The sequence below is a fragment of the Anomaloglossus baeobatrachus genome, chromosome 4 (assembly GCF_048569485.1).
Source record: "Anomaloglossus baeobatrachus isolate aAnoBae1 chromosome 4, aAnoBae1.hap1, whole genome shotgun sequence".
In the NCBI taxonomy this organism is placed as follows: domain Eukaryota; kingdom Metazoa; phylum Chordata; class Amphibia; order Anura; family Aromobatidae; genus Anomaloglossus; species Anomaloglossus baeobatrachus.
This window is the reverse complement of record NC_134356.1, coordinates 224,874,287-224,894,745: the sequence shown is the minus strand read 5'-3', so window position 1 is coordinate 224,894,745 and position 20,459 is coordinate 224,874,287. Positions and strand designations below refer to the sequence as shown.

At 48.3% G+C, this 20,459-nt stretch overlaps 1 protein-coding gene across 2 annotated transcripts in view; it reads right to left on the bottom strand.

The window, feature by feature from the left end:
* UTP20 (UTP20 small subunit processome component) overlaps nucleotides 1–20,459 on the bottom strand; it is a 355,063-nt gene that overhangs the window by 85,697 nt on the left and 248,907 nt on the right. For both annotated transcript variants that reach the window (XM_075344692.1, XM_075344693.1), the window contains exon 36: nucleotides 10,020–10,175. In XM_075344692.1, the coding sequence (XP_075200807.1) occupies nucleotides 10,020–10,175 (156 nt within the window). The remainder of the gene's footprint in view (nucleotides 1–10,019; nucleotides 10,176–20,459) is intronic.

Here is a 20,459-nt window from a genome sequence, read left to right as displayed (position 1 = left end):
GGTGCAGCTAGGATCCAACTCATGCTGCCAGTTGTTCAGGCAACATTAATCTAATAACAGATACCCTTTACAATAAAGGGACTATAAAAAGGCTGCACTAAAACGGATATTATACACAAAATTGTCCAATGTGGTGTCTCTTAGGCCGTTTCTACACATTTGTGTTTTGTGGTCTATGTACAGACTGCACGGTCTATCTTGTTACCCAAACTTAACAGCATCAGTTATATACAAGGCTGTTGAGTTCGAGGCAGGAGACCTGGTTCGCACATTGAGGTCCATACCCAGACCGCGAAAAACGAATAGGTGAAACTGATCGACGGTGATGTGAAAAGAGTGTGTCTTTGGTTTCCTTTATGTCTATTCCTGTTTCCCCTTCCCTTAATTCCACCCTTATTCCATGTATTTCTTGTATTAAAATTATAAAAAGATGCAAATAAGAAAGAGTCTAACGAAGAAGCCAGCGTACCTTGCTGAGTGCACAGTGGTTGGTATACGTATAAACGCAGTGATGAGAAAAAACCCTATATGATTAAACCTCAAACTAGATCCTGTTGGCATATCCTGAACTTTTCGGAAGATTATCAGTTGAATAAATATAATGGGAGGAAAACGTCTCCATTTCATTCAAGCAGTAGGGAATCATCACTGTAATGCTAATCAAATGGTGTTACCTTTATAGTTCAAATGTGGTAAAACCTGTTGATCCACTGTTTTGTGATGCAAAAACGGATTTTTGTGTACTCACCGGAAAATCGTTTTCTCTTAGCCATCATTGGGGGACACAGGACCATAGGTGTTATGCTGCCTATCCATAGGAGGACACTAAGTAGATGCAAAAGAATTAGCTCCTCCTCTGCAGTATACACCCCCTGGCCGGGCCAGGCAACCTCAGTTTTAGTACACAAGCAGTAGGAGAAAAAAAAACAGTAAAAACTTCTCAACAGAGGAACATGAGAAAAGAAGAGTCATAACCAAATAAGGTACTGAGAGAACCAAGGCCCAACAGGGCAACAGGATGGGTGCTGTGTCCCCCAATGATGGCTAAGAGAAAACGATTTTACGGTGAGTACACAAAAATCAGTTTTTCTCTGACGCCTCATTGGAGGACACATGACCATGGGACGTCCTAAAGCAGTCCATGGGTGGGAAACATAAAAGAAGACAACACAACCCAAGGACTAGGAACCAGTCCCAGACAGCCTGGAGCGCCTACTGAGAGAGGTGCTCTACTGCCGTTTGCAGAATTTTGCCTACCCAGATTTGCCTCAGTTGAAACCTGGGTATGGACTCTGTGATGCTTTGAAAAAGTATGTAGGCTAGACCAGGTCGCAGCCTTACACACCTGTTCCACTGAAGCCTGATGCCGAATGGCCCACGAAGCGCCAACTGCTTGCGTGGAATGAGCCCGCAGCCCACTAGGAATGGGCTTGAGTTGCAGGCGGTAGACTTCCTGGATCGCAGAGCGAATCCAGCGAGCCAGAGTCGTCTTTGAAGCTGCCTGTCCCTTCTTAGGCCCCTCAGGAATGACGAACAAAGAGTCCGTTTTCCTAAAGGGGGCTGTCCTGGATATGTAATATCTGAGAGCTCTGACGAGGTCTAACGAATGCAGAGACCTTTCCACCCTATGAACTGGGTGTGGACAAAATGAAGGCAGAACAATGTCCTCGTTCAAATGAAACGGGATAAGAACCTTTGGAAGGAAATCCAGAAGGGGGCGCAGAACCACCTTGTCCTGGTGAAAGATCAGGAAAGGCTCGCGGCAAGAGTGCTGCTAGCTCTGAAACCCGTCTGATGGACGTAATTGCCACCAGGAATGTTACCTTCCAGGACAGAAGAGCAAGGGAGGATTCCTTGTGGGGTTCAAAGGGAGACCACTGGAGACCGTCCAGAACGAGGTTGAGGTCCCATGGGTCCAGCGGCCGTTTGTACGGGGGAACTAGATGGGAAACGCCCTGGAGGAAGGTCTTGACTTGCGGTTTTTGAGCCAGGCGGCATTGGTAGAAGATTGAGAGCGCTGAAACCTGCACTTTAAGGGAACTGAAAGCCAGCCCCGCTTGCAAGCCAGACTGTAGAAAGTCGAGAATTCTGGGGATGGCCAGAGGCATAGGCTGGACGTTAGTTTCTCTGCACCATGAAAGGAAGATTTTCCACGTACAGTGGTAAATGCGTGATGAAGCAGGCTTTCGGGCGCTGATCATGGTGGAAATAACCGCGGGGGAGAATCCCGCTCTTGTTAATACCCAGGTCTCAATGGCCATGCCGTCAGCTTCAGGGCTCTGGAGTTCTGATGGGAAATGGGCCCTTGGGTCAGGAAGTCTGGGATGTCTGGAAGGCGCCACGGTGCGTCTGTGAATATTTGTACTAATTCGGCGTACCAGGAGCGCCTAGGCCAGTCCGGTGCTATCAGTATCACCGGGACTCACTCTGCCTTGATCTTCCTGATCACCCGCGGCAGCAGGGGTAGAGGTGGAAATATGTAAGGCAGGCGGAAGTGGTGCCAGGAGCAGACTAGAGCATCCACGCCGATGGACTGCGGGTCGCGTGACCTGGATATGAGCGCGGGTACCTTTGCATTCAACCTTGAGGCCATTAGGTCCACGTCTGGTGTGCCCCAGCGAGTGTAGATGTGTAGAACACATCTGGGTGGAGAGACCATTCTCCGGCGGCCAGGCCTTGGCGACTCAGAAAGTCTGCTGCCCAGTTTTCTACCCCCGGTATGTGTACCGCTGATATCACTGATCCCGTCGATTCAGCCCAGCTGAGGATCTTGTGGGCCTCGAGATAAGCCGCTTTGCTGCGGGTGCCCCCCTGCCGATTGATATAGGCTACAGCTGTCGCATTGTCCGATTGGACTCGAATCTGACGACCCGCTAGCAGAGGGCAGAACGCTCTGAGCACGAGGAAGATCGTGCAGAGTTCCAGGGTGTTTATGGGTAGGGAAGACTCCTGGGGCATCCAACGTCCTTGAGCCGTGTGGTGCCGGTACACTGCTCCCCAGCCTAGGAGGCTGGCGTCCGTGGTCAGGACCAGCCAGTTCACTGGGAGAAAGGATCTCCCCTTCGATAGGGATGAAGACCGAAGCCACCAGCGGAGTGCGTACCTGACTGAAGGCGTCAGGTGAAGAGGTCTGTCCAGGGAGAAGGGGCTCTTGTCCCAGGCCGCTAAAAGGGCTAGCTGCAGTGGGCGGAGGTGCAGTTGAGCAAAGGGTACTGCTGCCATAGCCGCCACCATCCTGCCGAGCACTTTCATGCTGAATCGAATGGAGCGAGACGGAGGACGTAGAAGGCAACGTACCGCTTGTTGAAGAGCGATCGCCTTTTCCTGAGGGAGAAGGATCAAGCCCCTATGGGTGTCCAGGGACATGCCCAGGAAGGTGATGGATCGTGATGGGACCGGGGATGATTTGTCCAGATTCACTAGCCACCCTAAGCGGGATAGGGTGTCCACAGTGATCTGTACGCTGGTTGAGCAGTCGCGGAAGGAGGGGGGCCTTGATGAGAAGGTCGTCCAAGTAAGGGAGAACGACCATTCCCCTGGCATGAAGGACGCTCATGGCGGCCGCCATGACTTTGGTGAAGACCCTTGGTGCGGTGGCAAGACCGAAGGGTAGAGCTACGAATTGAAAGTGGGAGTCCTGAATTGCAAAGCGGAGGAACTTTTGGTGATCTGGGGCGGAAGGTATGTGCAGGTACGCGTTCTTGATGTCTATGGATGCGAGGCATTCCCCTTCGACCATGGATGCAATAATGGACCTTAGGGACTCCATTCTGAATCTCCGTACGTGCACATGCTTGTTTAGGTGTTTGAGGTCCAGGATGGGTCGAACTGACCCATCCTTTTTGTGGACCACAAAGAGGTTGGAATAAAAATCCCCGAACTTCTCGTCGTCTGGGACAGGTATTATCACTCCTGCTGTTAGAACCGACTAGGGGGTCGGGTCCGAAATTCTATGTGGTAACCGGAAGGCACAAGGTCTCGCACCCATTTGTCGTCTGAGGCGGAAGCCCAGATGTGTTGAAAGAGCCGCAGTCGACCTCCTACAATGAGTGTGTCTTCCGGGGCGCCGAAGGAGTCATGAGGGGGGAAAACGTTGTGGCCGAGTCTCCCTAGTCCTGGACTGTTTCGGTCTAGCCTGCCATGACGAAGTAGGTTTTGGGGAGAGCTGAGAAGGTCGTTCCCTGCGTAGTCCGCGGTGGTGGCGTGGACAGCATGGGGTGTCGACCAACCAAATGAGTTCCGAAAGGAGCGGAACGAGGACTGTGGACGTCTGGGGAAGGACGTCCTGGACTTCAGCTGGGGGAGGGAGGTACTCTTTCCTCCCGTGGCGTCAGAAATGAGCTTGTCCAGACGTTCGCCAAACCACCGGTCTGGAAAAAAGGGAAGGCCCGTGAGAGACTTCTTGGAGGCAGAGTCCGCTCGCCATTGTCGGAGCCAGAGAGCTCTACGGATGGCTATGGTATTTGAGGCGGCAAACGCTGCGCTGGTAGCAGCGTATATGGAGGCCTGCATGAGGTACTCCGCCGCAGCGGCAATTTGAGCTGTTACCTCTGTGAAGGTATGAGTGAACTGGGAGTCCTCAAGCGAAGTGTTAAGGGATTCTGCCCAGACCGAGATCGCCTTTGCGACCCACACAGAGGCAAAGGAGGGCGAGAGGGATGACCCCGCAGCCTCAAAAGCAGAGCGGGCGAGGTGCTCCACCTGTCTGTCTGTCGGGTCCTTGATGGAGGAACCATCGGGTAAAGACAGGAGCGTCTTTGTGGTAAGGCGGGAGACCGGGGGGGTCGAGCAAGCGCGGATCGGCCCAGCCCTTAGGGGCAGGTGAGGCAAAAGGGTACTGGGACTCCATGAGTTTTCGGTTACCGAAGCGCCTGTCAGGCTTCTCCCTTTGCTTTGTGAGGATATCCTGAAACTCAGGGTGATCAGCGAAAACCTTTTGGGGTTTCCTTGCCCTCAAAGGAGACCGCATGGTCAGTGGTAGTGGATGGGGGATCCTCCACATGCAGAGTTTGGTTGATTGCTGCTATAAGGGAGTCTATTGCAGTTTGATCATCTGGGGAGGCTGAAACCAAGGAATTCTCCTGGTACAAACAGCATTCTCCCTCCTCCAGCTCTTCAGAAGCCGTGGAGCGTGTGGGAGAGCCTGCCCTGTGTGCTCCCGAGGGAGAGCCCGCTGGAGACACCCGGCCGTGTGCTCTTTTCCTGATCCCTGCAACCGGTGAACCATGTGCCCGGATTACCTCAGAAGGATTCTCCATAGGGGTATCCTCAGGCTGCGTTCCTTCCAGGGACCCAGAAGGGTGTGGAGGACGACATTGCATAGCCAGCAACAGGCTCTGTGACATTTTTTCAATTCTGGGCTGACTGTTGCGGCGGTGGTGGCAGGGGGGTCTTGGAGGGCTATAGGGGAACAGGACTCAAAGAGAGATGAGGTATCTTTACGTGGTAGCTCATCGTGGCAGGCAGTGCAGGCTGAATAATAGACTATGTGAGCCTTAGCCCTCTTAGTGCCTTTTGAATTCTGCATGTTCCTGATAGGAGTATGCTAGGAGGGGGAGCAATGCTCAGCAGAGCTACAGTGAGCAGCACCTTACCAGAATCAGCCAATGGCTGGAGATCTTCACACACTTTCCTGGGGGGGTGGAGCGGGGCTTATCGCGGCTGCGGGGGGGCGGGGCTTAGCTAAAAGAGCGCGAAGAAGTAGTCAGTGTGCCCCCCCCCGCTGTGGGTAGTAAAAAAACGGCGGGAAAGCAGCTTCTGATAGTTTTCCTCCCTCTCCCTTTAGGGTGCCTTCACACTTGGTCCTGGTCAGGATCGCTGCTGCATCGCTACATGGTCGCTGGTGAGCTGTCAAACAGGCAGATCTCACCAGCGACCAGCTCCCAGCCAGCAGTGACGTGCAAGCGATGCTGCGCTTGCACGGAGCCGGCGTCTGGAAGCTGCGGACACTGGTAACTAAGGTAAACATCGGGTATGGTTACCCGATGTTTACATTAGTTACCAGCGCACACCGCTTAGCTGTGTGTGCAGGGAGCAGAAGCCGGCACCGGCAGCGTGAGAGCTGCGGAGGCTGGTAACCAAGGTAAATATCGGGTAACCACCCTGGTTACCCGATGTTTACCTTGGTTACAGCTTACCGCAGGCTGTCAGACGCCGGCTCCTGCTCCCTTCACATTCAGGATTGTTGCTCTCTCGCTATCACACACAGCGATGTGTGCTTATCAGCGGGAGAGCAACAATAAAAAAACAAACCAGGGCTGTGTGTAACGAGCAGCGATCTCACAGCAGGGACCAGATCGCTGCTCAGTGTCACACACAGCGAGATCGCTAATGAGGTCACAAAAACCGTGACTCAGCAGCGATCTCGCTGTGTGTGAAGCACCCCTTAGGGGTGCTTCACACATAGCGAGATCGCTACCGAAATCGCTGCTGAGTCACGGTTTTGGTGACACAACAGTGACCTCATCAGCGATCTCGCTGTGTGTGACACTGAGCAGCGACCTGGCCCCTGCTGCGAGATCGCTGCTCGTTACACACAGCCCTGGTTCGTTTTCTTCAAAGCCGCTCTCCCGCTGTGACACACAGATCGCTGTGTGTGACAGCGAGAGAGCAACGAAATGAAGCGAGCAGGGAGCAGGAGCCAGCATCTGGCAGCTGTGGTAAGCTGTAACCAGGGTAAACATCAGGTAACCAAGGTGGTTACCCGATATTTACCTTAGTTACCAGCCTCCGCAGCACTCACGCTGCCTGTGCTGCCGGCTCCGGCTCTCTGCACATGTAGCTGCAGCACACATCGGGTTAATTAACCCGATGTGTACTGTAGCTAGGAGAGCAAGGAGCAGCGCTAAGCAGTGTGTGCGGCTCCCTGCTCTCGCGGTTATGATCGCTGCTTCGGCTGCTGTGTTTGACAGCTAAGCAGCGATCATAACAGCGACTTACAAGGTCGCTGTTAGGTCAGAGAAAATGGTGACGTAACAGCGACCTCGTTGTCGCTGTCGCTTAGTGTGAACCAGCCCTTAAGGCCCCGTCACACTAAGCAACATTGCTAGCAACATCGCTGCTAACGAACAACTTTTGTGACGTTGCTAGCGATGTTGCTGTGTGTGACATCCAGCAACAACCTGGCCCCTGCTGTGAGGTCGTTGGTTGTTGCTGAATGTCCTGGGCCATTTTTTAGTTGTTGCTGTCCTGCTGTGAAGCGCAGATCGCTGTGTGTGACAGCGAGACAGCAACAACTAAATGTGCAGGCAGCAGGAGCCGGCTTCTGCGGAGGCTGGTAACCACTGTAAACATCGGGTAACCAAGAAGCCCTGTCCTTGGTTACCCGATATTTACCTTTGATACCAGCCTCCGCCGCTCTCACTGTCAGTGCCGGCTCCTGCTCTGTGCACATGTAGCTGCAGGACACATCGGGTTAATTAACCCGATGTGTGCTGTAACTAGGAGAGCAAGGAGCCAGCACTAAGCATTGTGCGCTGCTCCCTGCTCTGTGCACATGTAGCTGCAGCACACATCGGGTAATTAACCCGATGTGTGCTGTAACTAGGAGAGCAGGGAGCCAGCGCTTAGTGTGCGCTGCTCCCTGCTCTCTGCACGTGTAGCTGCGTGCGCTGGTAACCAAGGTAAATATCGGGTTGGTTACCCGATATTTACCTTAGTTACCAAGTGCAGCATCTTCCACGCGGCGCTGGGGGCTGGTCACTGGTTGCTGGTGAGCTCACCAGCAACTCGTGTAGCCACGCTCCAGCGATCCCTGCCAGGTCAGGTTGCTGGTGGGATCGCTGGAGCGTCGCTTAGTGTGACATCTCACCAGCAACCTCCTAGCAACTTACCAGCGATCCCTATCGTTGTTGGGATCGCTGGTAAGTTGCTTAGTGTGACTGGACCTTTAAGGCCCCGTCACACTAAGCAACATCGCTAGCAACATCGCTGCTAACGAACAACCTTTGTGACGTTGCTAGCGATGTTGCTGTGTGTGACATCCAGCAACAACCTGGCCCCTGCTGTGAGGTCGTTGGTTGTTGCTGAATGTCCTGGGCCATTTTTTAGTTGTTGCTGTCCCGCTGTGAAGCACAGATCGCTGTGTGTGACAGCGAGACAGCAACAACTAAATGTGCAGGCAGCAGGAGCCGGCTTCTGCAGAGGCTGGTAACCAATGTAAACATCGGGTAACCAAGAAGCCCTGTCCTTGGTTACCCGATATTTACCTTCGATACCAGCCTCCCCCGCTCTCACTGCCTGTGCTGCCGGCTCCTGCTCTGTGCACATGTAGCTAGCTGCAGGACACATCGGGTTAATTAACCTGATGTGTCCTGCAGCTAGGAGAGCAAGGAGCCAGCGCTAAGCAGTGTGCGCTGCTCCCTGCTCTGTGCACATGGAGCTGCAGCACTGCCAGCACACATCGGGTAATTAACCCGATGTGTGCTGTAAGTAGGAGAGCAGGGAGCCAGCGCTAAGCATTGTGCGCTGCTCCCTGCTCTGTGCACATTTAGCTGCAGCATACATCGGGTAATTAACCCGATGTGTGCTGTAGCTAGGAGAGCAAGGAGCCAGCGCTCAGTGTGCGCTGCTCCCTGCTCTCTGCACGTGTAGCTCCGTGCAGTGGTAACCAAGGTAAATATCGGGTTGGTTACCGATATTTACCTTAGTTACCAAGCGCAGCATCTTCCACGCTGCGCTGGGGGCTGGTCACTGGTTGCTGGTGAGCTCACCAGCAACTCGTGTAGCCACGCTCCAGCGATCCCTGCCAGGTCAGGTTGCTGGTGGGATCGCTGGAGCGTCGCAGTGTGACAGCTCACCAGCAACCTCCTAGCAACTTACCAGCGATCCCTATCGTTGTTGGGATCGCTGGTAAGTTGCTTAGTGTGACGGTACCTTTAGTCAGGACACGGCGTGTCACTGGTGGTTATCAGCCGGCTTTTCTGCTAGATCAAATAAACAGAGCAGATAATAAACAGCATGAGTCCCTGAGCTCTGTGATTCTCTAGCCACCCCCTCACCCTGCCACCGGGAAATTATCTGTGCAGGAGTTTGCAAACAGGAGGGACTTCCCCCCCTCCTCCAGCCAGCAAGCTAGGGAAAAGTTAACACTGTGTTCAGGATTCCTGGGGGTCTCTTCCTTGCATTAGCCAGGGACTTTCTCATAATAAATACTGTATATTCTTGCCCTGGGAGCCTTTCCTGCACAGCCTTTTCTCCCTTTGTCTGGGAAACCAGTCAGGGGGGATCTCACCTTAAACACTGCTTCAATCCAGGCAGTGACAATAGCAGAGTCAGCTTGCAGTATCCGGTCACAACGGTGCCATATTCAACTCAGAGCCTGCAAAGAGGGGCTTAGGAATTGTGCCTCTGCCCTGGGCTTTGGAAAATCGGTGTCTATGGAATCCGTCGTCCAGCCCAGGATCCAGCATCGCGGGAGGAGGTACGTGTAGGCAACACTTCACGTTCCCGCCCATTGATGGTAGTGGGAGATCGGTCCCAAAAGGAAACCGTCGCCCTCAAAAAATAACAAACCTTGAAAGGAAGTGCCTCCTATAGACACTAAGCGAAAACTGAGACTGCCAGGCCCGGCCAGGTGGTGTATACTGCAGAGGAGGAGCTATGCTTTTGCATCTACTTAGTGTCCTCCTATGGATAGGCAGCATAACACCCATGGTCCTGTGTCCCCCAATGAGGTGTCAGAGAAAGGTCTATTTATGGCATATCCATGAGACATATTATAAATCTATGTCAGATTGGGGACCCACCAATGGGACCTGCATCTATCTTCAAAAAAGGGGCTGTGTTGCATGTTACTATCATACAAATGAATGGGAATTACGACCCCCCTCTCTGATGATGGCAGCATGTGTCAAGGCTCTTTTCTCTGCATTCAATATATAGATTCATGACATAGGTTAACATGCCTTAAAATGTATAGGATGGAAAAACCTCTTAAAAAGATGGGCTACGACAAGTGATAATAAATATACATATAAACACACTTTTTACCATTCTAGCATGTAATTGCAAAAGTATACCTCAACTTTACTTTTGAGGCCATTCCTCAAGGTCTCAAGTAGAGTGCGCTGAATGATCTCCTGGTACTCCTCGTCAGTATGCTTTACTGCTGCCAGCTGCTTCATAACACTGATAAGGAAAAGTCCTGCATTGTCACTTAAAGACATATCGCCAAGCTGAAACACAAAACATTTTACAGCATTATTGCAATTCATAGTATCATAGTATCATAGTTTTTTTTTTCCAAAACGTTTTTTATTGATTTTTCAAATTTGTAAAAACATAACAAGTATCATTGCAAAAGAAGAACATTCGTCTGACAAAATGTGACATAGAGGTGGGTGATACCCCAATTTGGAGTTCCATGTTGCTGTTCGATTTAAGATAGTATACAGTAACATTAAACCAAAACAGAGGTAATGAAATATAATATAACATATGCAATACAATTCGTTAAATCTCTGTGTCGTCCCTGAATGATTTCAATTTTGCTAGCGTGTCTTGGTATTCCCAACCGTCTCGTCTCCCCCTCCCGCCAGAGCCCCCTCCTAGGTGATTCTCAGTTTACCCAGGCTGTCCTGGATATCGCTCAGGATATACCACTCCGAGTGAACAAAAGGTGCCATCAGGTTAATTATTTCTCCCTGTGTGAATTGGCTTTCAATAAAATGTCTCCATCTCACAAAAAACTTGGCTGTCAACCCATCTTTATCCCTCTCCGCTTCTAGTTTTTCCCACTTCAGAAGGTTGTGTAGTTCGCCCACAACCTCCTTTATGGATGGGCCCTCCCTTTGAATCCAGTGTTTTAAGATGCAACGCTTAGCTATCATGGCTATGTCATGCGTTATTGCGTATTTCCTCTTTTCCTGCGTGCTCGGTCCTCCTCCTACTCCTCCCTCAAAGGAGTGGAAAATCCACACCATTAAGTCTAGTTTGCTGAAAATTCCCCATGTTGACTGGGCAAATAGTCTGACTTGGTTCCAGAACCTAGCGATTGTCTCACATTCCCATAGCCCATGCAGCATATCCGTTTTTTCTTTTTGACACTTAGGACACCACCTATCCCTACCTGGTATGTTGAAACCTATAATGGCCCTATGTAGAATTCTGAATTGAGTGTCTCTCCATCTCTCATTGGTAATATGTTTCCGCACTTGTACCCATCCTCTCAGTATATCATCCACCACTTCTTCCCTTCCCAATTGTTTCCCCCACGCTTTTAAAGTCCGACTATCCTCCCGTGAGATAAGCACCCCCCTTAGCGATCGATAAATTTTAGAGACATTTATACTTGTTACATCACATTCCAGTAACTCATCAATCGAACTTCTGTTCAGCTCTCTTCCAACCACACCCAGGTCTCCTATTATTCCATGTTTCAATTGTTCATACTGGATGACATGTGAGCTATTAAGGTTGTACTTATCCAACACTTCCCGACCTGTCATCCACCTCCTGTCCTCCACATTCATAACATCTATCATTCTCCTGACTCCCCTCTCTTTCCATCTAGTAAATAGCTTGTTTTCTCGTCCCAGGGGAAAATTTGGGAATGCCCAGGGGTTCAAGTACTTGGACACTTTCCATGAGAGCCCCAGTTTTTTCCTTACCGACTTCCATGTTAGCATGGTGTCTCGGAATATAATTGAGTTCCTTATGTGCCCTTCAACCCTGGATAGTGGGGAGTGCAGAATGGACGTCAGATCCCACGGTGACGCATATTTAGTTTCCATCGCATGATCTGAGTGCCTACTCGTTCCTCTCACCCAATCAATTACATGCCTCATGATACATACAAGATTATACCCTTGGACATCTGGAAAGTTTAGACCTCCCTCCTCTGCTGACTTCATCAGCGTACGCAGCTTTATTCTGGGTTTCCTTCCCCTCCACAGAAATTCTGTATACGCGGAGTTGAGCTTATTCACATCCTTTAGTTTTAGCAATAGCGGGATTGTCTGGAAGGGATACAGCAGCCTAGGAAAGCTCATCATTTTTATCAGGTGACATCTTGCCAGTAATGGAAGTGGCAGACCTTTCCATCCCTTTAATTGAACTATAATTTTCCTGATTAGCGGTCCATAATTCAAGTTATAGATTGTTTCCACCGATCTTCCTATATGCACTCCCAGGTATTTAATTGAAGATTGTGCTATAGGAATTCCACATAGACAGCCATCCCTTATTTGTCCCCCCATTGTCCCATGATGCCCCTTTAGGAACATGATCTCGCATTTTTTTTTGTTCAGTTTGAAACCGGAGAATGAGCCAAATTTTTCAATCAAGGCAAGAGTCTGTGGCAAATCCGCACTGGGGTCCCCCATATAAAGTATGATGTCATCAGCAAAAAGCGCTGTCTTTACTTCTGAACCCCTTATCTTGATTCCTTTAAAGCTATTTTGTCCCTGTAGTATTCTTGACAACGGCTCGATTGCCAGGTTGAATAAAAGAGGAGATAATGGGCAGCCCTGTCTTGTTCCCTTCATCAAAGGGAACACGTCTGATAGAAAGCCCGGAGTGTGTACCCTAGCTCCCGAGTTGGCATAAAGGTTTCTAATGTAAAGTCTCATCTTGCCTACAATCCCTATGGCCTCCATTACCCTGTCTAACCACCCCCAATTTACATTATCAAACGCTTTTTCTGCGTCAAGTGTAACTAGGGCAGGTCTAGCCCCTCCCTCAGTGAGACCCAGTCTAACCGCGTCTACCACTAGAATTGTCTTTCGGATATTGGTAACGGCATTTCTCCCCTTAATAAACCCCACCTGGTGATTCGTAATGATCCTAGGTAAGATCTCGGCCAGTCTATTAGCCATGATCTTGGACATAATTTTTAAATCCTGATTTATGAGCGATATAGGTCTATAACTAGAGGGATCATCCAGGTCCTTGGTTCCCTTGGGGAGTAATTTAATATATGCTATGTTGGAATTTTTGGGTATTTCCGCCCCTCCCAGGAAAGCATTAAAGACTGAGGTTAGATCCGGCGAGATCAGATCCTTCAGAGCCTTATAGAATTCACTATTGAAACCGTCAGGTCCCGGTGCCTTGTTGGTGTTAAGCTCCCCAATTGTTCTCGTCACCTCCTCTACTGTGATATCTGCGTTTAAGGCACTCAAATCTTCCTCCGTCAAGCTAGGCATTTGGGCTTGTCTTAGCCACTCTGCCTCATCAGTCATGTCGTTATTCCCTGACCCATATAGTTTTCTATAGTAATCTCCCAACAGTTTATTAATGTCCTTAGGATCCGTAGTCACCTCTCCCCCCTTTGTTTTCAGTTTAGAGATCACTGTCATCTTTCTGCTGCCCCTTGCCAGATTGGCCAACATCCTTCCCGCCTTGTTGCCAAACCTATGTAAGTCAACCTCCTTGTGCGACCAGAATAGTTGTTCCTTTTTTTTGGCCCATTCGTCAAATCCCTCTTTTGCCTCCAGCCATCTGCCTTTTGTCATGGGAGATCTATTTGTCACATAATTTGTATATGCTACCCGTACTGCTTCACTATGGAAATTATAATTCTCATTGGTTTTCCGTTTGATCATGGCTGCGTACCCCACCAGACGGCCCCTTAGGACCGCTTTTGCCGTTTCCCAAAATATCACTGGGGACTCTCTATGTTCCTTATTGTCCTCTGCGAATTCTCCCCACCACTCCTGTAGCACCTTATGGAAATTATCTTGCCTGAGAAGGAACGATGGGAATCTCCATATGATATCTGTACCTCTCCTGAATTTCTCTCTAATGCCCAATCTCACCAGACTATGATCAGAGATCACCATATTCTCTATCACACAATCTTGCGTTCCACTCAGTAAGTCTTGCGAGATCCAGAACTGATCAATACGTGACCAGCTATCATGAGGGTGAGAGAAGTGTGTATACTCTCTGTCATGTGGGTGAGTTAGTCTCCAGATGTCTTTCAGTCCTACGTCTTCTAATGTTACATCCCTATTGTCTAAACTCCTGCCCACATTAGCTGTCCCCTCCTCGCCCCTCCTCCTATCTTCAGCTGAGTCTGGGACGGTGTTAAAATCGCCTCCCACTATAATGTTAGCCTCCCCATCTGCTAATATGGTGGCCTTTATGTCATCATGAAATGTGATTTGTTGTGAATTTGGGCCATAGACATTATAAATACTGAGTTTACCCGCTGGACTAACGATTGTTAAGTGCTGCCACCTTCCATGGTCGTCTGCCTCATGTGCCACTACCTCATGACTGAATTGTTTATTTATTAGGATCATAGTGCCCGCTTTTCTACCTTGTGCCGCTGCCCCGTAAACGGTGCCCACCCAATGTTTCTTCATGCGGAAAAAGTCCTCCCCCCCCAAGTGGGTTTCCTGTAATAAGGCAATGTCTGTCTTTAGTCTTTTCAGATGTCTCAATATCATTGCTCGTTTGTTAGGTGATCTCAGCCCTTTAACATTCCACGTAGTTATCTGTATCATGTTTACCTGTGTATTCTGCTTTTACTACTCCCTCCCCTATGGGCCCCTGCATCAAGGAAGACGAGATGTTCGACACTAGAATCACAGTTGCTACCACAAAATCGACACTCCCTTTCCCCACCTTGCAAATATAACAAATACAACAAAAAGCATGTAACTGTAAAACATTTTCCCTTCCGAGAAATCCACGGCGCTTCCCGCCACGTTGGTGAGCTCCCCTATTCCTAGCCAAAATATGTAGCTCCCTAATCACCCCCCAAAAAATATATGTTCTATCCCCGGACTAACTTGAATAAGCCTTTGAAAATTATGCAAAAATTAGCACAGTATGTCAAAACCTCAGCAAGATTCTCCAGTCCTACTTATCTCTGACTCCAGGTAGCCATCAGTCTGCCCAGAACAGGCCCACTTCATTTGAAGTTGGATGATGTTCCTGGACAAAGGAGAAAAAGAAAAAAAGACCAAGGGGAGAGAAGATGGAGAAAGAAAGAAGAAGAACAAAAAAAAAAAAAAAAAAAAAAAGAGGGGGGGGGGGGAAGAGGACCCAGACTTTGGGATGTTTTCCTCTCTTTTCTCCCTTCCCCCTCCTCCTCTCACCTCCCCAACCCACTCTCCGTAATGCATCCTCCTCAACGCCTCTCCCTGTTTGGGAAGAGAAAAAAAAAAAAAAAAGAAAAAACAATGAGCGAGTTCCAGTTCAGGTATCATGGTTTCTCTCCAAGGGTTGGTTCCTGTGTTCCAGGCGAGAATTATGCTGTCGACCCGGGCTTGGCCTCCTTTCCTCCCTGGTCTCGACTTGCTTTTGTCCCCCAAGACGTCCCACATCTCTTCCTGAGCTTGTGGGGGATCCTCTTCTATTATTCCCTTCTCCACTAGCTCCTTTTTCTTGCCTTTCTGACCTAGTCTTGTTGAGCTCTGCCATGAGAATGTTTTCTGCTTCTTTGTAGTCCTTGTAGTATACAAACGAGCCATTGGGGTTTCTAACTTTCAGTGTAGCAGGGTATAATAGCTGGCACTTTACTTTTTTGTTGTACAGAAATGAGCAAATTTTGGTAAATTCTTTTCTCCTTCTGGATACTTCCGCTGAATAATCCCCAAAAATTAGCAGTCTGTTGCCTTGATATTGTAGTGGACGCTTTCGTTCTCTAAAGGCCCTCAATATTTCCTCCTTATGCTTATAATCAAGGTACTTGACAATCACCTGCCTGGCTCTTATCGGGGTATTCTTGTTTGAGTTTTGGCCCTCTCCCTTATTCGCCTCCTGGTGTCTCAGTGGACCCACTCTGTGGGCTCTTTCAACTCTGAATTTCGCCTTTATGCCCAGGGCCTGCGGTAGCTCCAACTCGCATATATTATCCAACTGTCCAATCGACACAGACTCTGGCAACCCGACTATACGTAGGTTGTTTCGTCTCGATCTGTTTTCCAAATCGTCCGCTTTATCCTTCAAGTATTCATTAGATTTTGCTAGAGCTGCTATTTGTGCTTGCATAGCCAGTATTGTCTCCTCGGAGTCAGATATTCTCTGCTCTGATTCTGCCAGTCTAGAGGCATGGGCATTTATCTGTTTTTGCATATTAGCTAATGATGTTTGTATGGCTGCCTCAATAGCCACTTTAACCTCTTTTGACAAGTGTGATGTCACTTCTTCAGCCAGTTTTTTATAGTCCACATTAAGCTTTTGTGTGTACTTGTCTTGGCCTGCAGGTGGTGCTGTTTTCTTAGTTCTCTTTGTCTGGACTGGGCCACCACCTCCATCCCCCAATAACTTGCAGGCTTGTGATGTTGGTGTAGTAGGCTGCTTTTTGTTTCCTTTGGAAGGGGTACTATGAATTCTTGCATTTGACTTCCTGTGAGTCTGAGTGGGATTAATCTCCCTGTGCTGTTTGTCAGTTTCATCCTCCAACACTGCGGTGTCTCTGAGCTGCCCTGCTTTGTCTGCATCCTCTCTCCCCTCTGCCTCCATATCCCCTTCATCCTCCCATTGCGATCCACCGTCATCAGTCCCCTGCATCCACCTCTCTCCTGCTGTGTCCTCCTGTGACTCCTCGCTCATATCTTCCTTATCTCCTGTCTCCTCGCTCATATCTCCCTTATCTCTCCCCTTCCAGCTCTGTGTTTGCTTTTCTGTGTCTCTCACCATGCGTTCAGGCTCCTCCCCCATCAGGCTCGGCGCCATTATCTCATCTTCTCCCCTGTCCATATCAAAGCTTCTCCAGGCTGCCTCACCGCTCCCAGCACTTCTCAGGAGGTACCGTTCCATAGCTGGCTGCTTTAGGTAACCTCCTGTGCTGCTCTCTGTTTGGTGGCTCGTCCGGGGGGGTCTGTTTTTAGTCGGTTTCTGTGAGGGGTGGCAGGAGCTTCTCCTCTAAGCTTCCACCTCAGCCAGGACAGGAACCGGAAGTCCAGTATCATAGTTTTTAAGGTTGAAGGGAGACTAAGTCCATCTAGTTCAACCCGTAGCCTAACATGTTGATCCAGAGGAAGGCAAAAAAACCCCAATGTGGCAAACAAGTTCCAATGGGGAAAAAATTTCCTTCCTGACTCCACATCCGGCAATCAGACTAGTTCCCTGGATCAATACCCTGTCATCAAATCTAATATACATAACTGGTTATATTAAATTTTTCAAGAAGGGCATCCAGGCTCTGCTTAAATGTTAGTAGTGAATCACTCATTACAACATCATGCGGCAGAGAGTTCCATAGTCTCACTGCTCGTACAGTAAAGAATCCTCGTCTGTGATTATGATTAAACCTTCTTTCCTCAAGACGTAGCGGATGCCCCCGTGTTCCAGTCGCAGGCCTAGGTGTAAATAGATCTTTGGAAAGGTCTCTGTACTGTCCCCTCATATATTTATACATTGTGATTAGATCTCCCCTAAGCCTTCGTTTTTCCAGACTAAATAACCCCAAGTTTAATAACCTGTCTTGGTATTGCAGCCCACCCATTCCTCTAATACTCTTGGTGGCTCTTCTCTGCACCCTCTCCAGTTCAGCTATGTCCTTCTTATATATCGGTGACCAGAATTGTACACAGTATTCTAAGTGCGGACGCACTAGTGACTTGTACAGAGGTAGAACTATATTTTTTTCATGAACACTTATACCTCTTTTAATACATCCCATTATTTTATTAGCCCTGGCAGCAGCTGCCTGACACTGTCCACTAAAGTGAAGTTTACCATCCACCCATACACCCAAGTCTTTTTCTGTGTCTGTTTTACCCAGTGTTCTACAATTAAGTACATAATCATAAATGTTATTTCCTCTACCCAAGTGCATGACCTTACATTTATCTACATTAAACTTCAATTGCCACTTCTCAGCCCAATCCTCCAATTTACATAAATCTCCCTGTAATATAAAATTATCCTCCTCTGTATTGATTACCCTGCAGAGTTTAGTATCATCTGCAAATATTGAAATTCTACTCCGCATGCCCCCAACAAGGTCATTTATAAATATGTTGAAAAGAAGCGGGCCCAATACTGACCCCTGTGGTACCCCACTATGAACTGAGACCCAGTCTGAGTACGTACCATTAATAACCACCCTTTGTTTCCTATCACTGAGCCAGTTTTTAACCCAGTGTGGCACCGTATCAAAAGCTTTTGAAAAGTCCATATACACAACATCCACTGCATTTCCCTGGTCCAAGCTTGAACTTACCTCTTCATAGAAGCTGATTAAATTAGTTTGACAGGATCGATCCCTCATAAACCCATGTTGATACTCTGTCATAAGGTTATTTTTCTTGAGATACTCCAGTATAGCATCTCTCAAGAAACCCTCAAGGATTTTACCAACCGTAGAGGTTAAACTTACCGGCCTATAATTTCCCGGCTCAGTTTTTGTCCCCTTTTTGAATATTGGCACCACATTTGCTATGCGCCAGTCCTGCGGTACCGACCCTGTTATTAAGGAATCTGAGAAGATTAAAAATAATGGTCTATCTATCACATAACTTAATTCCTGTAGTACTCTGGGGTGTATGCCATCCGGGCCCGGAGATTTGTCAACCTTAGTGATTTCGAGGCGGCGGCGTACTTCCTGCTGGGTTAAGCAGGTAATATTCAAGGGTGAATTTATGGCATCACTGGTCATGTCATCTGCCATGGCATTTTATAAAAACCGTTTGTATAAAAACCGTAGAAAAAAAGTCATTCAGCAGGTTGGCTTTACCCTCATCCCCTTCCACCATTTCACCAAGACTATTTTTAAGGGGGCCAACACTATCGCTTTTCAGTTTTTTACTGTTTATGTAGTTAAAGAATATTTTAGGATTATTTTTACTTTCTCTCGCAATGAGTCTCTCTGTCTCAAACTTAGCTAACTTAATTTGCTTTTTACATATTTTATTTAATTTTCTATAATTATATAATGCCTCATCACTACCTACCCTCTTTAATTCTTTTAAGGCTTTCTGTTTTTCTTTTATTGCTTCCCTTACAGCTCTATTTAGCCATAGGGGTTTCCTCCTATTTCTAGAATGTTTGTTCCCATAGGGTATATTTTCTGCACAAGCCCTATTCAGGATGCTCATAAAAGTCTCCCATTTGCATTGTGTACTTTTATTACTTAGTACATCATCCCAGTTTATTGCACTAAGATCATCTCTCAACCGTTTAAAATTTGCTTTCCTGAAGTTTAGTGTCCTTGTAGCCCCTCTACTATACATCTTACTAAAGAATACATGAAAACTTATTATTTTGTGATCACTATTCCCCAAGTAACCCCCAACTTGTATATTTGATATGCGGTCTGGCCTATTGGTTAGTACAAGGTCTAGTAGTGCTCCCCCTCTTGTGGGGTCCTGTACCATTTGTGAAAGGTAATTATCTTTCATTGTTATCAAAAATCTATTTCCTTTGCTGGAACTGCAAGTTTCTGTTCCCCAATTTATATCAGGATAGTTAAAGTCCCCCATAATAATTACCTCTCCGAGACTCGCTGCTTTATCAATTTGCTTTATGAGGAGATTCTCTACCTCTTCCATAATATTCGGCGTCTTATAACACACCCCTATCAGTATTTTATTATTCATTCTCCCCCCCCTTTGAACATAATTGAACATAATATAAAAACAAAAAAGAGAATTTTGTTTACTTACTGTAAATTCTTTTTCTTATAGTTCCGTAATGGGAGACCCAGACCATGGGTGTATAGCTTCTGCCTCCGGAGGACACACAAAGCACTACACTAAAAAGTGTAGCTCCTCCCTCCGAGCATATACACCCCCTGGATAACCAAATAGAGCCAGTTTAGTGCAAAAGCTGAAGGAGGACAGCCACCCACAAGTAGAGATAGAGCAAGAACCGGAATAACCGGAGCCTCTGTCTACAGCAACAGCCGGTGAAACACACGGAACAAGAAAAACTGCCAACAGGCAACAGGGAGGGTGCTGGGTCTCCCATTACGGAACTATAAGAAAAAGATTTTACGGTAAGTAAACAAAATTCTCTTTTTCTTCATCGTTCCTTATGGGAGACCCAGACCATGGTACGTCTCAAAGCAGTCCATGGGTGGGAATAAACTACTGAGAAGTAGGCGAAACCTAACTTTACAAATGGGCGACAACCGCCTGAAGGACGCGTCTGCCCAAGCTCGCATCTGCCGAAGCATGAGCATGCACTTGGTAGTGCTTCGAAAAGGTATGCAGGCTAGTCCAAGTGGCAGCCTGACCGACCTGCTGAGCCGTAGCCTGGTGCCTGAGAAACCAAGAGGCACAGACAGCTCTGGTCGAGTGTGCCTTGATCCCCGGCGGGGGAGGCACTTGAGTACACTGTTACGCACCGGAAATGGCCGACCTAATCCAACGAGCTAGGGTCGACTTAGAAACCGAGAGGCCCTCACGCCGACCTGTGGTCAGCACAAAAAGAGAGGTGCGCCGCCTAACAACAGCGGTGCGAAACACATAGATCCAGAGCGCCCGCACCAGATCCAGAGTATGCAACGCTTTTTCAAAGCGATGAACAGGAGCCGGACAAAAGGAAGGTAGGGAAATGTCCTG